Source organism: Eptatretus burgeri, chromosome 4, assembly GCF_056783735.1.
Source record: "Eptatretus burgeri isolate ZD-2024b chromosome 4, Ebu_testis_v1, whole genome shotgun sequence".
Taxonomy (NCBI): Eukaryota; Metazoa; Chordata; class Myxini; order Myxiniformes; family Myxinidae; genus Eptatretus; species Eptatretus burgeri.
In genome coordinates this window covers 50,778,971-50,794,338 of record NC_140964.1, presented here as the reverse complement: position 1 = coordinate 50,794,338, position 15,368 = coordinate 50,778,971, and the positions used below count along the sequence as shown (strand labels likewise).

General features: G+C 44.3%; 1 protein-coding gene and 1 pseudogene across 6 annotated transcripts in view; one reads left to right on the top strand and one right to left on the bottom strand.

Moving 5' to 3' along the window:
* Positions 1 to 15,167, top strand: part of LOC147028039 (progranulin-like) — a 50,154-nt gene extending 34,987 nt beyond the window's left edge. For 4 of the 6 annotated variants that reach the window (XM_085877998.1, XM_085878000.1, XM_085878001.1 and 1 more), the window contains 5 exons: positions 956 to 1,249; positions 1,401 to 1,688; positions 10,701 to 10,994; positions 11,148 to 11,435; positions 13,890 to 15,167. In XM_085877998.1, coding sequence (XP_085734124.1) covers positions 956 to 1,249; positions 1,401 to 1,688; positions 10,701 to 10,994; positions 11,148 to 11,435; positions 13,890 to 14,018 — 1,293 coding nt within the window. In that variant the 3' untranslated portion in view covers positions 14,019 to 15,167. The remainder of the gene's footprint in view (positions 1 to 955; positions 1,250 to 1,400; positions 1,689 to 10,700; positions 10,995 to 11,147; positions 11,436 to 13,889) is intronic. The other 2 variants (XR_015057393.1, XM_085878002.1) reach the window with 2 other exon arrangements.
* On the bottom strand, positions 4,881 to 6,146 carry LOC147028040 (uncharacterized; annotated as a pseudogene).
* Positions 15,168 to 15,368: the final 201 nt, after the last annotated feature.

Here is a 15,368-nt window from a genome sequence, read left to right as displayed (position 1 = left end):
AGCAAAATAAATTAGATGATTACAATGAGCAAAAAGTGTTTTCAGTTGTGACAAAGCAATGAATCGCCACATCATGGCAAGCTAGCCAAGAGGTAAGTACGCACTCTCTCAGCTGTCTGGCCTGCGTTCAAATCCCAACCCAGCTATAAACTGCCATCCTGGTGTTTCATCGGCAGGGTAATTCATAAATGTGTGTACAGTCTCTTGGATTGACATAAAACTGGATGTCACATTTGCTGGAATCCCTTCCTCTCCCCTTTCCCACTCTCACTGCCCCTTTAACTTCTCGACCGTCACTCACACCTCGACCCCCTCCCCCAACCCCTCTGCCTCTGTCTCACACCCCTCTGCCTCTGCCTCTCCTCTCTTGCCCTCCCCCCTCTCTCTCCCTCCCCTCTCTCTTGTTCCTCCCTCTCCCCCCCCCCTTAATATTTCCGTCAGTGAAGCAACGGGTTTTATTTGCTTGTTATTGTACAAATGTGGGGAAGGGAAGAGTCAGAGGGGATTAAAAACAAATCTACTCTTTTTCACAAATCTTCTTTTAAATTCTGAATTTCCAAATATTGGAGAAATCTGCCAAGAGATAATCAAATAACCCAAAATGTACATTGTTTGTCCCTTGGGTGCATGTATTTGAAGGGCAACAACAAATCAAAATAAACTCAAGAATGTTCATGGGATACCGAATGTTATTTACTGAAGATAGGATTGGAACTTCATTTTAGGTTACCGTGTTTTATACTCAGGTATCCTTAGTTTCACACGTTGTCATGTTTGCGAATAGTTTATTAATTAATTCTTTTTTTCTGTTCCAACATCAAGGTGCAGACGTCCATACTTTTTTGTTTGACGTCGGTGTATTCGTACATGAATGCATGTGTTTAGTATAATCCTGCATCATACCATCACCATGGACCTCATGCCGGTGCTTGTACCTTGTGCCCCATTTCTCCAGGCGGTGTGTTGTAAGGACCACCATCATTGCTGTGCACGGGACACGATATGTGATCCGACCACAGATAAATGCCTGTCACATGCATTGGACTTGCCATGGAAGGAGATGATGCCAACTCAGTCATCTCACCCTGAGAACCCCAAGCACATCACCGTTGGAGGGATTAAAGAAGAACAAGAAGTAGAACAAACAGAATCCAGAACTCAGTGTCCTGATGGTACTCCGTGTACCGACAATAATACCTGCTGCAAACGAGAAGAAATTGGCCAATGGGGGTGCTGTCCTTTACCCCATGTGCGTATCCTCTAAACCCTCCAGAAATCAACCCCCTCTCTCTCTCTCTGGTTTTAAGTTGTTAGAAAAAATTTGTATTTTATTGAGGATTTTATGGCTTTTCTGAACATAACACAGAAAACATTATTCATTTCACTGTGTCTCCATGTAGGCTGTGTGCTGTGAAGATCATGAGCACTGCTGCCCCCAGTTTACCAAATGTGATGTGGCAAAGCAAAAATGTAATGCTGGCAAGTTGGCCATCCCATGGTTCAAAAAGTCTCCATCACTCGGTAGCTCGTCCACCTTGGATAGTTCACCCAGTGGTATTACGGCTCATAAGACGGAGAAGACTCAAACCCTTGGAGTGCTGCATTGCAATGACGGCCAGTTCTGTGGCTTCAACCAGACATGTTGTGAGGAGCCCAATGGGGTTTGGGGTTGCTGTCCTTTCCCCCAGGTGAGTTGGACGTGCACCCTATCACTTCCTTGGCTTTTAATTACCTCCACCACTGAAGGTGAAGGAGGTTATGTTTTCACCCCTCTCTTGTCTGTCTGTGTGTTTGTGTGCAGGATATCTCAAAAAGTTGTGGACGGATCTAGGTTAAATTAGGTTGGGTGTGTGACCAGGACGAACTGATTAGATTTTGTTGAAGATCCGGATCCGGATCCGGCTACCAGAACTTTTTAAAAGTGATTCTTCACCATTCAGAGAATGGGCCAAAAAGTATATGCCACACGATATCTCAAAAAGTTGTGGACGGATTCGGCCGAAACTTGGTGGACACGTTCAGTGTGTGACAAGGACGAATTGATTCGATTTTGGTGAAGATCCGGATCCTGATCTGGATACGAGATTCATTTAATCCTTAAAGCGATTCTTCACCATTGAGAGATAGGGCCAAAAATGATATCGTACTGTTAGGCCAGGGAATCTAGTGATATACCCACCACAAATTGCAATAGAAACCATTCAAGTGTTTTTTCACTCTAAATATACTATAGAATGACAGAGTAAAAGTCACCGAAAATCCAAGTTGGGGAACGTTTATTTTTCAAGATGGCCACCAAAATGGCTACCAAAACTGATAATTTTAGAATCAGCCCTATATCAGAAAGTAATAGTGCTAAAAATATACGTGAAACACTTGGGTACATGTTATTGGACATAATAAACCCATTTCTGACATTTTTAAATGGTTCACATACTTCAAATTCAAAATGGCCGCCAAAACTGACGGTTTTGGAATCAGCCCTATATCAGCAAATAATTGGACTTAAATATTATGTGAAACACTTAGGTTTATGTTGCTGGACACAATAAACGTGTTTCTGACATTTTTAAACTGGTTACACATTTCAAATTCAAAATGACCACCAAAATGTCTTCCAAAATGTCTGCCAAAACTCAAATTAAAAAATAGTAAAATATAAGCAAATATTTTCATGTATAAATGACACTCTTATTGTGGGCATCAGGAAACTATTTTCAGGCATTTTATGCCCTCATGCATCAAATTCAAGATGGTCACCAAATTGGCTGTCCACTCGCCTGATATCGTTCATGTTTTTATGATTTGTGACTGAGATTCATGTTGACATCTTGAAATCAGTATAGGCCCTAGTTGAAAATGGTACACTTTTAAAGTAATACGAGTGCACGGAATACTAAACCTTTGGTGGATATGCCCATTACATATTGTTACGAATTCTCCCACCCGCCGGCGTGCGGAACGACCGCGTCTAACCAATAGCGGTCGCTTCGCCCACCGAACGGACAATTCAGTCGCAACTTTCCGGAACAACGCCGAAAACCAGTCACGGGTGTGCTCCAAGCGCACACCACGGCCTAGTCAATATTCTACCCGCGCGTGACAGGGTCAATCGCCGAATTGTCGATATACCTAATTATTCGCACGGGCAGCCTACCCAGAGACCGTACCTCAGCGAGGTCTGTGTGGACACGAACCGCTTAAGCGGTTCGTTCCGTTCTGAGATAACCGAGCGGGGTATTATCGCAAGACCTCGTTGGATCCGATTCTTTTATCGGCTACCAAAAAGCCCGCAACCATTCCGAAATGCAATATGGCGTTTCAATGGGGAAAATGACATGACGAACAGGTTCACATTCAAACAAGCACATTTATTATTTACACGTATACAATCAAGCAATGAATTGGCAGGAAGGGACAAGACGCGAACAAGACAAAGTGCTATGACCGTCTATTTATTACGTACAGTCACTTATACAGTTCTACTTGCGGACATGGTGCCACAACATTCATTCGAAAGCAAAGAAAAGCCCCAGGACAGACGAGGGGCAGACTGGACCTCTGTGGATCTTTATTGCACGGAGCCGTGTAGACCGCAGAAGCTCCGTGAGACCGTTGCAGGTTACCTCCACCCTCGTGGTGCCTCGATAGGGCGACCCGCGACGTCCCGTCCCCATGCCAGCTAGCGTAGCCGCGTTTGAGCCCAGGCCTTGCCAAGCGGCCGGGTGATTCGGGCCTCAGCCGGCGACGCGTTGAGAGGAACGAACGGGTCTTGATGCTCTTCCAAAGTTGATGCTCTTTGTAAGAACCTGTCCATCCCTCAAAGATGCTCGAACTGTGCTGCGGCCCGATCACCTCAGACCATTTGGCGCTGGCTGGCGAGCTCTCTCCGGCTCTCTCCACACGAACGCGCAGGTCTGCGCGGCGCAGCAGGTTTGGCCACGCTCCCAGCTCGCGTGTCCTCTGCTCTCCTGGACTTCTCCCCCGACTGTGTTCTCCAGGCTTCAGGCTCCCACTCGGCTCCCCGACCTCTCCAGACTGACTCTCCACTGGCCGGGAGGCGAGATCTGACCTTCGATCCCTCACCTCTGACCTCCACTGGCTCCGCCCCTTTCTCTCTTTTGATCCGAATTCTGAGGCGAAGCTTCCACAGAGCGGACGTGGTAGAAATCACCAAACTTGCACGGCGAGCGAACCCCCGCGTGTGCCTGCAGCGATGCCGTTCGATGCGGACTCTCCGTGGCTGGCGCAAAGATGGTGTCGTTTCAGAGATGAAGGTGAGGCGATGTTATTCAGGTTGGTCTATTGGGGGAGATGCGGTTTCGGAGATGGAGGGGGATGTCGTTGTTATGAAGGCGGTGTGGAGAGGGTGGTTGGTGGTGGTTGGTGAGTGGCGTGGAGAAGGTGGTTGGTGGTTGGCGTGGTGGAGAAGGTGGTTGGTGGTTGGCGTGGTGGAGAAGGTGGTTGGTGGTTGGTGTGGTGGAGAAGGTGGTTGGTGGTTGGCGTTGCGGAGAAGGTGGTTGGTGGTTGGCATTGTGGTTGGTCCAAAATAACGATAGCAAAAGAAATACGGATAACTCAAAGATCACAGCCCTATCCACACGGATAATACCCATTCAACAATGGTGGGGAAATCTAACTGAACACGGACTTATCGGCATAACTGAACTAAGGACCTATATGGTGTTCTGCGAATTTCCACAGCCATAACAATATCATCAGTGTCACTTTCTGGATCAGGCAGAGTCACATTGGAGCAATGGAGTCCTTTGCATTCCATCCATGCTGGAAAACATTGTAGCCCATACTTTACACAGCCGCATCTTTCTGCACAGTCTGTCTTGCAGGAACAGTTGATTGCTTCCAGAAGATACTCAGGTCTACATTGTCAGCAACATACTGAATGAATTGCCTTCAGTGTAGTTTGGTATGCCTGTTCCTTGGGTGACTGCTGCACTGCGCTCAAATTTCTGCACTTCCTTATATGAGCTACAGAAACCGTGTGCATAGAGAGAGTCAATGAGAAATTTAGACCCAAAATGGTGGTGCATTTGTACGCCTGAACCTATCTGTAAGGGAGCAATTAGAACTCTTGGTCGAATGCATTGCATAATGGCTTGGCCCAACGATGCTATTTTCTTATCGGCATCTTTCCCAACTGCGAGTTTCTGAAGCATAAGTTTCAATGATTCAGGTAAGAATGACATTGCCTCGTCAGAAGATGTCATTGTACTTGAATCTGGGTAAACCTCTTTTGTCTCTTCCATTGATTTGACATCACTTTTAATCAGTTTGGCAGCAGTCTCAATGAGTCTCATTTTCTCTGCAGTGTTGTTGCTTTTCTTGGGTTGACTGTAGAATTTGTGGAGGATAGCGGATGCTTTGTGGCGGAATGTAACCACATTTCGTTTTCCATTGATCTTGGTGATCGTTATGTTGTCGCCGAAGTGTTTTTGAAGTTGATCTTTCATGTAAGTAAATCCATATGATTCACTATCAGTGCCATCCAGAAATTCATCCATTTTATGTATTAGATCTTGTATTGTTGTTTGTTCATCGTCATTGGCCTCCAGATACTTGGCTACCTTGATGAAAGCATCTGCTCGTACTGAATCAGAGGGTCTGCCCTGCTTAGGCCATTTGCAAGGGATCATTTCTTCTGCAACGAACTCATTTGGTATTTCCCTTCCTGTTCTAAAGTTTGTGCTGCAGAGGTTGTGGTATACCGCATCTGCAGCATGTATATCCTGCGCATACTCAATTCTACCTCTGACAGTGTCTGACCACAAATCATTACGTTCTTTGCATACCTGCATTATGGTCTTCTGGAAATCCATTGTAAGCAAACACCACAAAATATGCATTTTTCTTTGTAATTGAATGCCATACTTGTGGATCGACGTGCACATGGTGAACTACTGGGAGCTGCAGAGTCATGTCCTCGCTTTTTTGTTGTCACTGATTATGTACTGTGGGGAACAGAAGTCCTTCCTACACTTGACATGCACAACTTGGCCGGGCACAGTACTAATATTTCTGTTCCGCAACTCATTAGCCTTGGCAATGCCTTCACATCCTTTGATGCGTAATGTGGAAGTTGGCTCTCCATTGGATAGAGGTTCCTCACAGAAAACACACTTGTCCATGATCAGCTAATTACACTGTAATATGAAAAGAAAGAAATACTTTAGCGCTATGACAACAATAATACAATGTTTCCAACATATCTTAGAATTTCATTCATTTCCGAAATGTCTGAACCAATGAAATTTAACGATGTTTTATTTATATATGGATCCCAAGTAATTGCTTATATTTGGCTATTTCTAAATACAAAAAAACAAACAAATAAATAAATAAACATTAATTGTGACGTCATTCGTGATGTCATAGCACCGTGTCTTGTCATTGGTTGACAGATAAATGGCCGTAACATGGGAACCGCTCATCCGATTAATATCAAACCTTGAAAAGGCACATCCGCGAGTCCCCAACAATACTCCTGGCAAGTTTCAATCAGATCGGACCATCAATCGTGGCACAAAAATAAATAAATAACATTCATTGTGACGTCATTCGTGATGTCATAGCACCGTGTCTTGTCATTAGTCGACAGATAAATGGCCGTAACTTGGGAACCGCTCGTCCGATTGATATCAAACCTCGAAAAGGCACATCCGCGGGGTCCCGAGCAATATTCCTGGCAAGTTTCAATCCGATCGGACCGGCGGTCGTCGAGAAAATGCGGTCGCATACAGACAGACAGACCGACAGACACACACACATTGCTGGAATTATAGATATATGCTAGTTTTGGTGCCATTTTGAATGTGAAGTCTGTGACAAGTTTAAAAAGTGTCCAATAACATGTACCTAAGTGTTTCACGTATATTTTTTAGCACTATTACTTGCTGATATAGGGCTGATTCTAAAATTATCAGTTTTGGCGGCCATCTTGAAAAATAAACATGTTCCCCCACTTGGATTTTCGGTGACTTTTAGTATGTCATTCTATAGCATACTTGGAGTGAAAAAACACTTGAATGGTTTCTATTGCAATTTGTGGTGGGTTTGGCGATATATTTTCATTGATTTCCTGACCTATGTAGAGCATGATATTTCAAAAATGTATTGATTGGGCACGATATGTTGTCATGGATTAGGCATTACGTGGCAGTGGTACGCGCTCGACCGAGTGCCCTTCATGTTCACTCATGTGGTCTTTTGTACTCTATACCTCATCTGAACTCGCAGGTTTATCCGTTTATCATTCCCATCTGAACTTGTGGCTCATGATGTTGGAAACCCAGAAATTCCTATATGCTGTTTATTTGCTCATTTTCGCTCACCTGGAGCATATTCAAGGTGAGGTGATAGCATCACGTGTCATGCATCATTCAGTCAGTGGATAAATCCTCGGATCTTCTTCTCCGAAACTACACACACGATTTCGGTGAAACTTGACCACAATCTTCATCACCTGTGATGGACTAAAGTTTGTTCACGTTATTCAAAAAAAATTAGGGATTTTCCCCTCAAACAATACATATTTGTAACTTTCTTCTCCCTTACATATTTTGTGGGTCATCCACACTGAGCAGTGGTTCCGTGGTTGTATCAGGTCAGCACAGGGGCATTGCCCCTTTCTTTTAATTTTTCTTGGAGAACTTGCGATATTTGTTGAGCTGCTGTGTTTGTACTTATGCCCTGAATTTACTGTAACTGTTAAAATTGCCACTTGAGGATATAGCAGAGAGGTTGTCTGCAATCCAAATGGAAGGCTTTTGATACAATCACGACTAATACTACGACTTTTACTACTATACTACTATACTATAATGGCCCAAATTATTCCCACCTCGGCGAAAGTTTCAAGCCAAGTACAGTATATCACAAACCAGCTGGTCAAGACTGACATATGACTGAAGGTGGTTTCAGGAGGAATTTGTAATTCATTCAGGATGTTGGTGATTATTCTTCTTCTTCTTTTGTGTGATCACGTTGACATTGTTACTGAAGTTCAAGTGATGGGAGTTATTGGATTGTGTGCTAAGTGGACACTCGTGCTCAAAGACCTCCTTCATGAGGGTGTAATGTGGTTTAAAAATTTAATGTTTGAGTTGGGGGATTGTGAACGATGTTTGCATTTGTATGTTCCATCTGTCGTGTCCTTCACCCTGGTATAGTTTTACCAGTTGTCAATTTGTTCTGCAGGCCGTTTGCTGCTATTGGTTGGACAAGTAAATGGAACAAATTTCATGATGCATAAGTATTGTTGGGAATTTCGCCCGCCCGGCGTGCGATCGGCCACGTAACTTTAATCGCGACGCGTCGCCCACCGGAATGGACAATTCAGTCGTGACCCTCTTGGAACTACCGCAAAGGAGCTAGCCACGGGTGAGGGTTTAACCTCACCACAACCCAGTCCGCATTCTACCTACGCGAAATAGGGTGAATCGCCGAATGTCGATATACCTAAGTACCCGGGCGGGTAGTGTACCGAGGAGTTGTACTACGCCGCAGGTCGACTCCGGACACGAACCGCTTAAGCGGCTCGTTCCGTGCTGCAGGGATAACCGAGCGGAGTTATCGTCGACCTCGACAGTTCAGATTATTTATTGGGTGTCTACACCCACTACCAATCCCTTACGTGATGCAAGATGGAACTTTGAAACAAAGGAAAGGACGCAATGAAACGGGAAACAGTTCGACAAGCAAGCACTTTATTTCTCTCACTCACACACACACACACACACACACACACACACACACACACACACACACACACACACACACACACACACACACACACACACACACACACACACACACACACACACACACACACACACACGGCAAGCATGTATTTACAGCCATACAAGAATGCACATATAACAGTCAAAGCAAGAACAATATGCAGAGTTGTTACCAAATAAAGCAATGTACAAGCACTTATACGGGTTTACTTAATAGACTGGCACCACACACACACACATTTACACCAAAAGCAAAGAAAATACAAGCCATCCTCACAGGCAAGGAGGCAGACAGGTCCGTGGACCAAATGAACGTGGGACCTGGGTGATCGGCCAGGTCCACGAGACCGAAGGGGTCTTACCCGCGCCCTCGTGGCGCGATGGCGAGCTATCCGCAATGTCCGCGAAACGCGCCTGACTCCGTGCCCCTGGTATGGTCGCTGAGCTCCTCCAGGCGTGCGTTGCGCAGGCACGTGTTGGTCGGTCGACACCACGGTTGGGTTGGGGAACGGACGGGGTTACCGGCGCTATCTCAGCGTGGATGGGGGGGAATTGTTGATGCTCGGGGTCGGGAGAGGGGAATGGCGGACGCTCCGTCCGGCTAGCGGGGTCTCGGGACTGCACCGACTCCAGCGAACTCTCGCCCCTGAGTCCTCTTCTGCGTCCCTGCTCCACGCCGCGACTCGTCCCTCGACCTCAACTCTGAGCTCCGCCCCCTTCGCCGTCCGATCCCCGCAACGACAACCTCTCAAACTCCACGACTTCCGACTAGCGGCACTTTCTGCACCCCTTTCGTCACTCGTTTCTTCACACACGAGCTGCGTTGTTCTCGCGTTTTTATAGACCGTGGGAGGAGCTTGTATGCAGATTCGCGGATCAAAACGTGCTTGGAGGCGCGACCACACCGCCCGACGCTCACCCATTGGATGGAGAAAAAGGGGCATGAGCCTCTCCTGATCCGTTTTCCTCTCCTAAAAGGAACGCATTTGTACCCGCGGCTCGACACGTTTGGCAAGAATCACCGAACGGGCCCTGGACAGCACGACGTTCGGTGTTGACAGGTGGTGTGGTTGTTGGTTGTGGAAAGAGAACGGCGAAGGTGGTGGGGGGTTTGCTGTGGTGCTTTGGTGGTTGGCGGGCGTCGTTTGGGAATGACGGTGAAGCGATGTTTGCGGGATGGAGTTGTGGAGGTAAAGAGGCGAAGGTGGTGGCGTTTGATTTGTTGGTGGCTCAATGGTCCAAAATAACGATAGAGAAAGAAAAATGGCCAACTCAAAGTGTCGCAGCCCGGATGAATCACACATATTCTCCCTAAACAACAGGTGTGGACTAACTACACATGAACTTAGCGTCATAACTGATGGAAGGACCCTTTATGGTGTATTGCAAATTTCCACAGCCGTAACAGTATTAACAAGTTGGCACCGAGAAAATGTACATGACAAGTGTATTCTTATATAAATGTGGGGAAGTGTCGAGGGAGAGGGGAAGGGGGGTTTAAAAAAAAATCCACTTTTTCACAAATCTTCTTTTAAATTTTGAGTCTCCAAATATTAGAGAAATCTGCCAAGAGATAATCATATAACCCAAAATGTACATTGTTTGTCCCTTGGGTGCATGTATTTGAAGGGCAACAACAAATCAAACTAAACTCAAGAATGGTCATGGGATACCGAATGTTATTTCCTGAAGATAGGATTGGGACTTCATTTTAGGTTACCGTGTTTTATACTCAGGTATCCTTAGTTTCACACGTTGTCATGTTTGCGAATAGTTTATTGATTAAAAAAAAATTCTGTTCCAACATAAAGTTGCAGACGTCCATACCTTTTTGTTTGACGTTGGTGTATTCGTACATGAATGCATGTGTTTAGTATAATCCTGCATCATACCATCGCCATGGACGTCATGCCGGTGCTTGTACCTTGTGCCGCATTTCTCCAGGCGGTGTGTTGTACGGACCACCATCATTGCTGTGCACGGGACACGATATGTGATCCGACCACAGATAAATGCCTGTCACATGCATTGGACTTGCCGTGGAAGGAGATGATGCCAACTCAGTCATCTCACCCTGAGAACCCCAAGCACATCACCGTTGGAGGGATTAAAGAAGAACAAGAAGTAGAACAAACAGAATCCAGAACTCAGTGTCCTGATGGTACTCCGTGTACCGACAATAATACCTGCTGCAAACGAGAAGAAATTGGCCAATGGGGGTGCTGTCCTTTTCCCCATGTGCGTATCCTCTAAACCCTCCAGAAATCAACCCCCTCTCTCTCTCTCTCTGGTTTTAAGTTGTTAGAAAACATTTGTATTTTATTGAGGATTTTATGGCTTTTCTGAATATAACACAGGAAACATTATTCACTTCACTGTGTCTCCATGTAGGCTGTGTGCTGTGAAGATCATGAGCACTGCTGCCCCCAGTTTACCAAATGTGATTTGGCAAAGCAAAAATGTAATGCTGGCAAGATGGCCATCCCATGGTTCAAAAAGTCTCCATCACTCGGTAGCTCGTCCACCTTGGATAGCTCACCCAGTGGTATTACGGTTCATAAGACGGAGAAGACTCAAACCCTTGGAGTGCTGCATTGCAATGACGGCCAGTTCTGTGGCTTCAACCAGACATGTTGTGAGGAGCCCAATGGGGTTTGGGGTTGCTGTCCTTTCCCCCAGGTGAGTTGGACGTGCACCCTATCACTTCCTTGGCTTTTAATTACCTCCACCACTGAAGGTGAAGGAGGTTATGTTTTCACCCCTTTCTTTCTGTTTGTTAATTGCCGGAATCCTTCGGATTTCGGCAATTATGTTGGTCGGTTGTGTGTGTCATTGTGTGTGTGTGTGTGTGTGTGTGTGTGTGTGTGTGTGTGTGTGTGTGTGTGTGTGTGTGTGTGTGTGTGTGTGTGTGTGTGTGTGTGTGTGTGTGTGTGTGTGTGTCTGTTTGTGTGTTTGTTTTCCCTGTAGCAGCCACACCGTTTCAGCGATCATGACCAAACTGGGTACAGAAGTCAGCCATGGTCCAACTTAGACACTTGTCGTTTTTTAGTCAATCTAGGTCAAAGGTCAAGGTCACCGAAAAACCGAAATTCTTATTTTCGCAATAACGTCCGCTAAAATGGTCGTATTGACTTCAAACTAAATCCACAATGTGCATCTTCCAATTCTGCATCCAAGCATATGTCTCATTGGGGTGTCACACCAACACCCTTCTTAGCCGTCAGGGGTCGAATGTCAGGGGGGTCGGGTCAAAAATTTCAAATTGCGATAAAAACGCCATTTCAAGTCTGATTGACTTCCAAGTTATAGCACTTAGTTTGGTCATGATCATAACTCATTAAACAGTAGCACTATCAACTTATAAGAACCAAATTGATTTCCAGGTTTTTGTTTTTTCAGAGTTCATGGCGATATGACAAAGTTATTCCGGCAATTCCTTGCTCAACGAGCAATTTCATTTGTTTGTTTGTTTACAGGATATTTCAAAAAGTTGCAGACGGATTCAGATGAAGTTTTGTGGACAGGTTGGGTATGTGTCAAGGACGAACTGATTAGATTTTGTTGAAGATCCGAATCCGGATCTGACTACCGGAAATTTTTAAAGTGATTCTTCACCATTGAGAAATGCGGCAAAAAAACGATATATAGCACGATATCTCAAAAAGTTGTGGACGTATTCAGGTGAAACTTGGTGGACACGTTGGGTGTGTGACAAGGACGAATTGATTCGATTTTGGTGAAGATCCGGATCCTGATCTGGATACGAGATTCATTTAATTTTTAAAGCATTTATTCACCATTAAGAGATAAGGCCAAAAACAATATAGTACTGTATAGAATGATATTTCAAAAATGTATTGATTTGGCACGATATGTTCTCGTGGATCAAGCATTACCTGGCGGAGGTATGCACTCTCCCGAGTGCCCTGCTAGTTCACTCATGTGGTCTTTTGTACTCTCTTTATACCTCATCTGAACTCGCAGGTTTATCCGTTTATCATTCCTATCTGAACTTGTGGGAACCCATAAATTCCTACATGCTGTTTATTTGCTTATTTTTAACTCACCTGGAGCACAGTCCAGGTGAGGTGATAGCATCACGTGGTGCCCATCATTCAGTCAGTGGATAAATCCTCGGATCTGCTCTGAAACTGCACACACAATTTCGATGAAACCTGACCACAATCTTCATCACCTGTGATGGACTAAAGTTTGTTCACATTCTTTTAAAAATCAGGGGTTTTCCCCTCAAACAATACGTATTTATAACTTTCTTCTCCTTTACCTATTTTGTTGGTCATCCACACCTACCGGTGGTTCCCAGGCAAACACAGGGGCATTGCCCCTATTTAAATTTTTGTTGGAGAACTTGGGATAGTTATTGAGCTACTGTGTTTGTGCTCATGCCATGAATTTTTAACCTCTGCCATCCAAGATGGACGGAGGTTACTGTTTTCACCCCTGTTTGTTTGTTTGTGAACAGTATTACAGAAAAACTCCTCTACGGATTTCGACGAAACTTGGTGGGGGGATTAGGTATGGTCCAAGGATCATGCCATTAGATTTTGGACTTGATCCAAAAAAAAAAGTTTTTTTCAAAAAAATTTCGATTGTTTGAAAAATATTTGAATTTTTTTTTTTTGCATTTCTACATGTTTTAAGTGATTTTCAACCCCCCCCCAAAAAAAAAATTTGTTAGAGAAAAAAAAAATTTGCAACTTTTTTTTTCAAAAAAATTTCGATTTTTTTTTTTTGGGGCATTTCTACATGTGCATTGATTTAGTTTAGTTTATTCAATCGTGGTACAGTAGAGTCTGATCCGTTTTGACCTACAATGAATAGGATATCAGGTTCACTTAAGTGACCCAGCAGTATTGGCGGCAGAGGTTTTGCACTCTACCGAGTGCTCCCCCTCTAGTCTAAAACTGTGATAGGAGTTACTTGATTGCAGAGTTATTGGATTGTGTGCTGAGTGGACACTCGTGTTCAAAGACCTCCTTCATGAGGGTGTAATGTGGTTTAAAAATTTAATGTTTGAGTTGGGGGATTGTGAACGATGTTTGCATTTGTTTGTTCCATCTATCGTGTCTTTCACCCTGGTATAGTTTTACCAGTTGTCAATTTGTTCTGCAGGCCATTTGCTGCAAAGACCACAAGAATTGCTGTCCCCAGGGAACCAGGTGTGATTTACAGACCTCCAAGTGTGTGAAAGGACATCACAGAGTTCCTGATTTGTTGATGTTCAACAATGACTTGCTGTGATGTAATGCCTTGTTTGCATCGTGTAATGGTTTCTTCAAACATTACTTTCATTTGTGCTCTGTGTTTGTGGTTTCATGTTTTGCTTGCTTTGGAGGAGAGAGGGGAGGGGGCTTTAAAAGGGGCTTTAGGGAGGGGGCTTTAAAAGTTCATTCACAAACTGAGGAGTGGGGGGGGGGGGTTAAAAGATAATTTACCATCTGAGGAGTGGGAGGGCTTTAAAAGATCATTCACAATTTGAGGAGTGGGGGGCTTTAAAAGTTCATTCACAATTTGAGGAGTGGGGGCTTTAAAAGATAATTTACCATCTGAGGAGTGGGGGGCTTTGAAAGATCATTTACCATCTGAGGAGTGGGGGGCTTTAAAAGTTCATTCACAATCTGAGGAGTGGGAGGGCTTTAAAAGTTCATTCAAAATTTGAGGAGTGGGGGGCTTTAAAAGTTCATTCACAATTAGAGGAGTGTGGGGCTATAAAAGTTCATTCACAATTTGAGGAGTGGGGGGCTTTAAAAGTTCATTCACAATTTGAGGAGTGTGGGGCTATAAAAGTTCATTCACAATTTGAGGAGTGGGGGGCTTTAAAAGTTCATTCACAATTAGAGGAGTGTGGGGCTATAAAAGTTCATTCACAATTTGAGGAGTGGGGGGCTTTAAAAGTTCATTCACAATTTGAGGAGTGGGGAGCTTTAAAAGTTAATTCACAATTTGAGGAGTGGGAGGACTTTAAAGGTTCATTCACAATTTGAGGAGTGGGGGGCTTTAAAGGTTCATTCACAATTTGAGTGGGGCTTTAAAAGTTCATTCACAATTTGAGGAGTGGGAGGACTTTAAAGGTTCATTCACAATTTGAGGAGTGGGGGCTTTAAAAGTTCATTCACAATTTGAGGAGTGGGGGGCTTTAAAAGTTCATTCACAATCTGAGGAGTGGGGGGAGGGGGACTTTAAAAGTACATTCACAATATGTTTGAGGAGGAGGGGGGCTTGAATTTCACTGCCAAAATTATTTCATGGTTTTTTTTTCCTGCTGGGGAATTTTCATCTGAAATGCAAAAATAAATCCTTTATCGTTTGGGTGAAAGTACAATAATCGTGATTATTTTCATTTGATGTTATTGAATCGTGAAAATGAATAATAAATCAACGAGTGATCCATTTATTTATTTATTTATTTGGGGTGTACAAGTTTGTCGAGGTACAAGTTTGTTTTGTTTCACATCATTTGTAGTCGGTGTACGTTCTATCACTGAGCTTCTCCAGCATCAAACAAAGACGAACACCACGATTCATGGCAATGAAACTGAAGGTTACAGTGTGCGTCGATCAAAGGCTTTATGACGCAAGACAAAGTTTCAA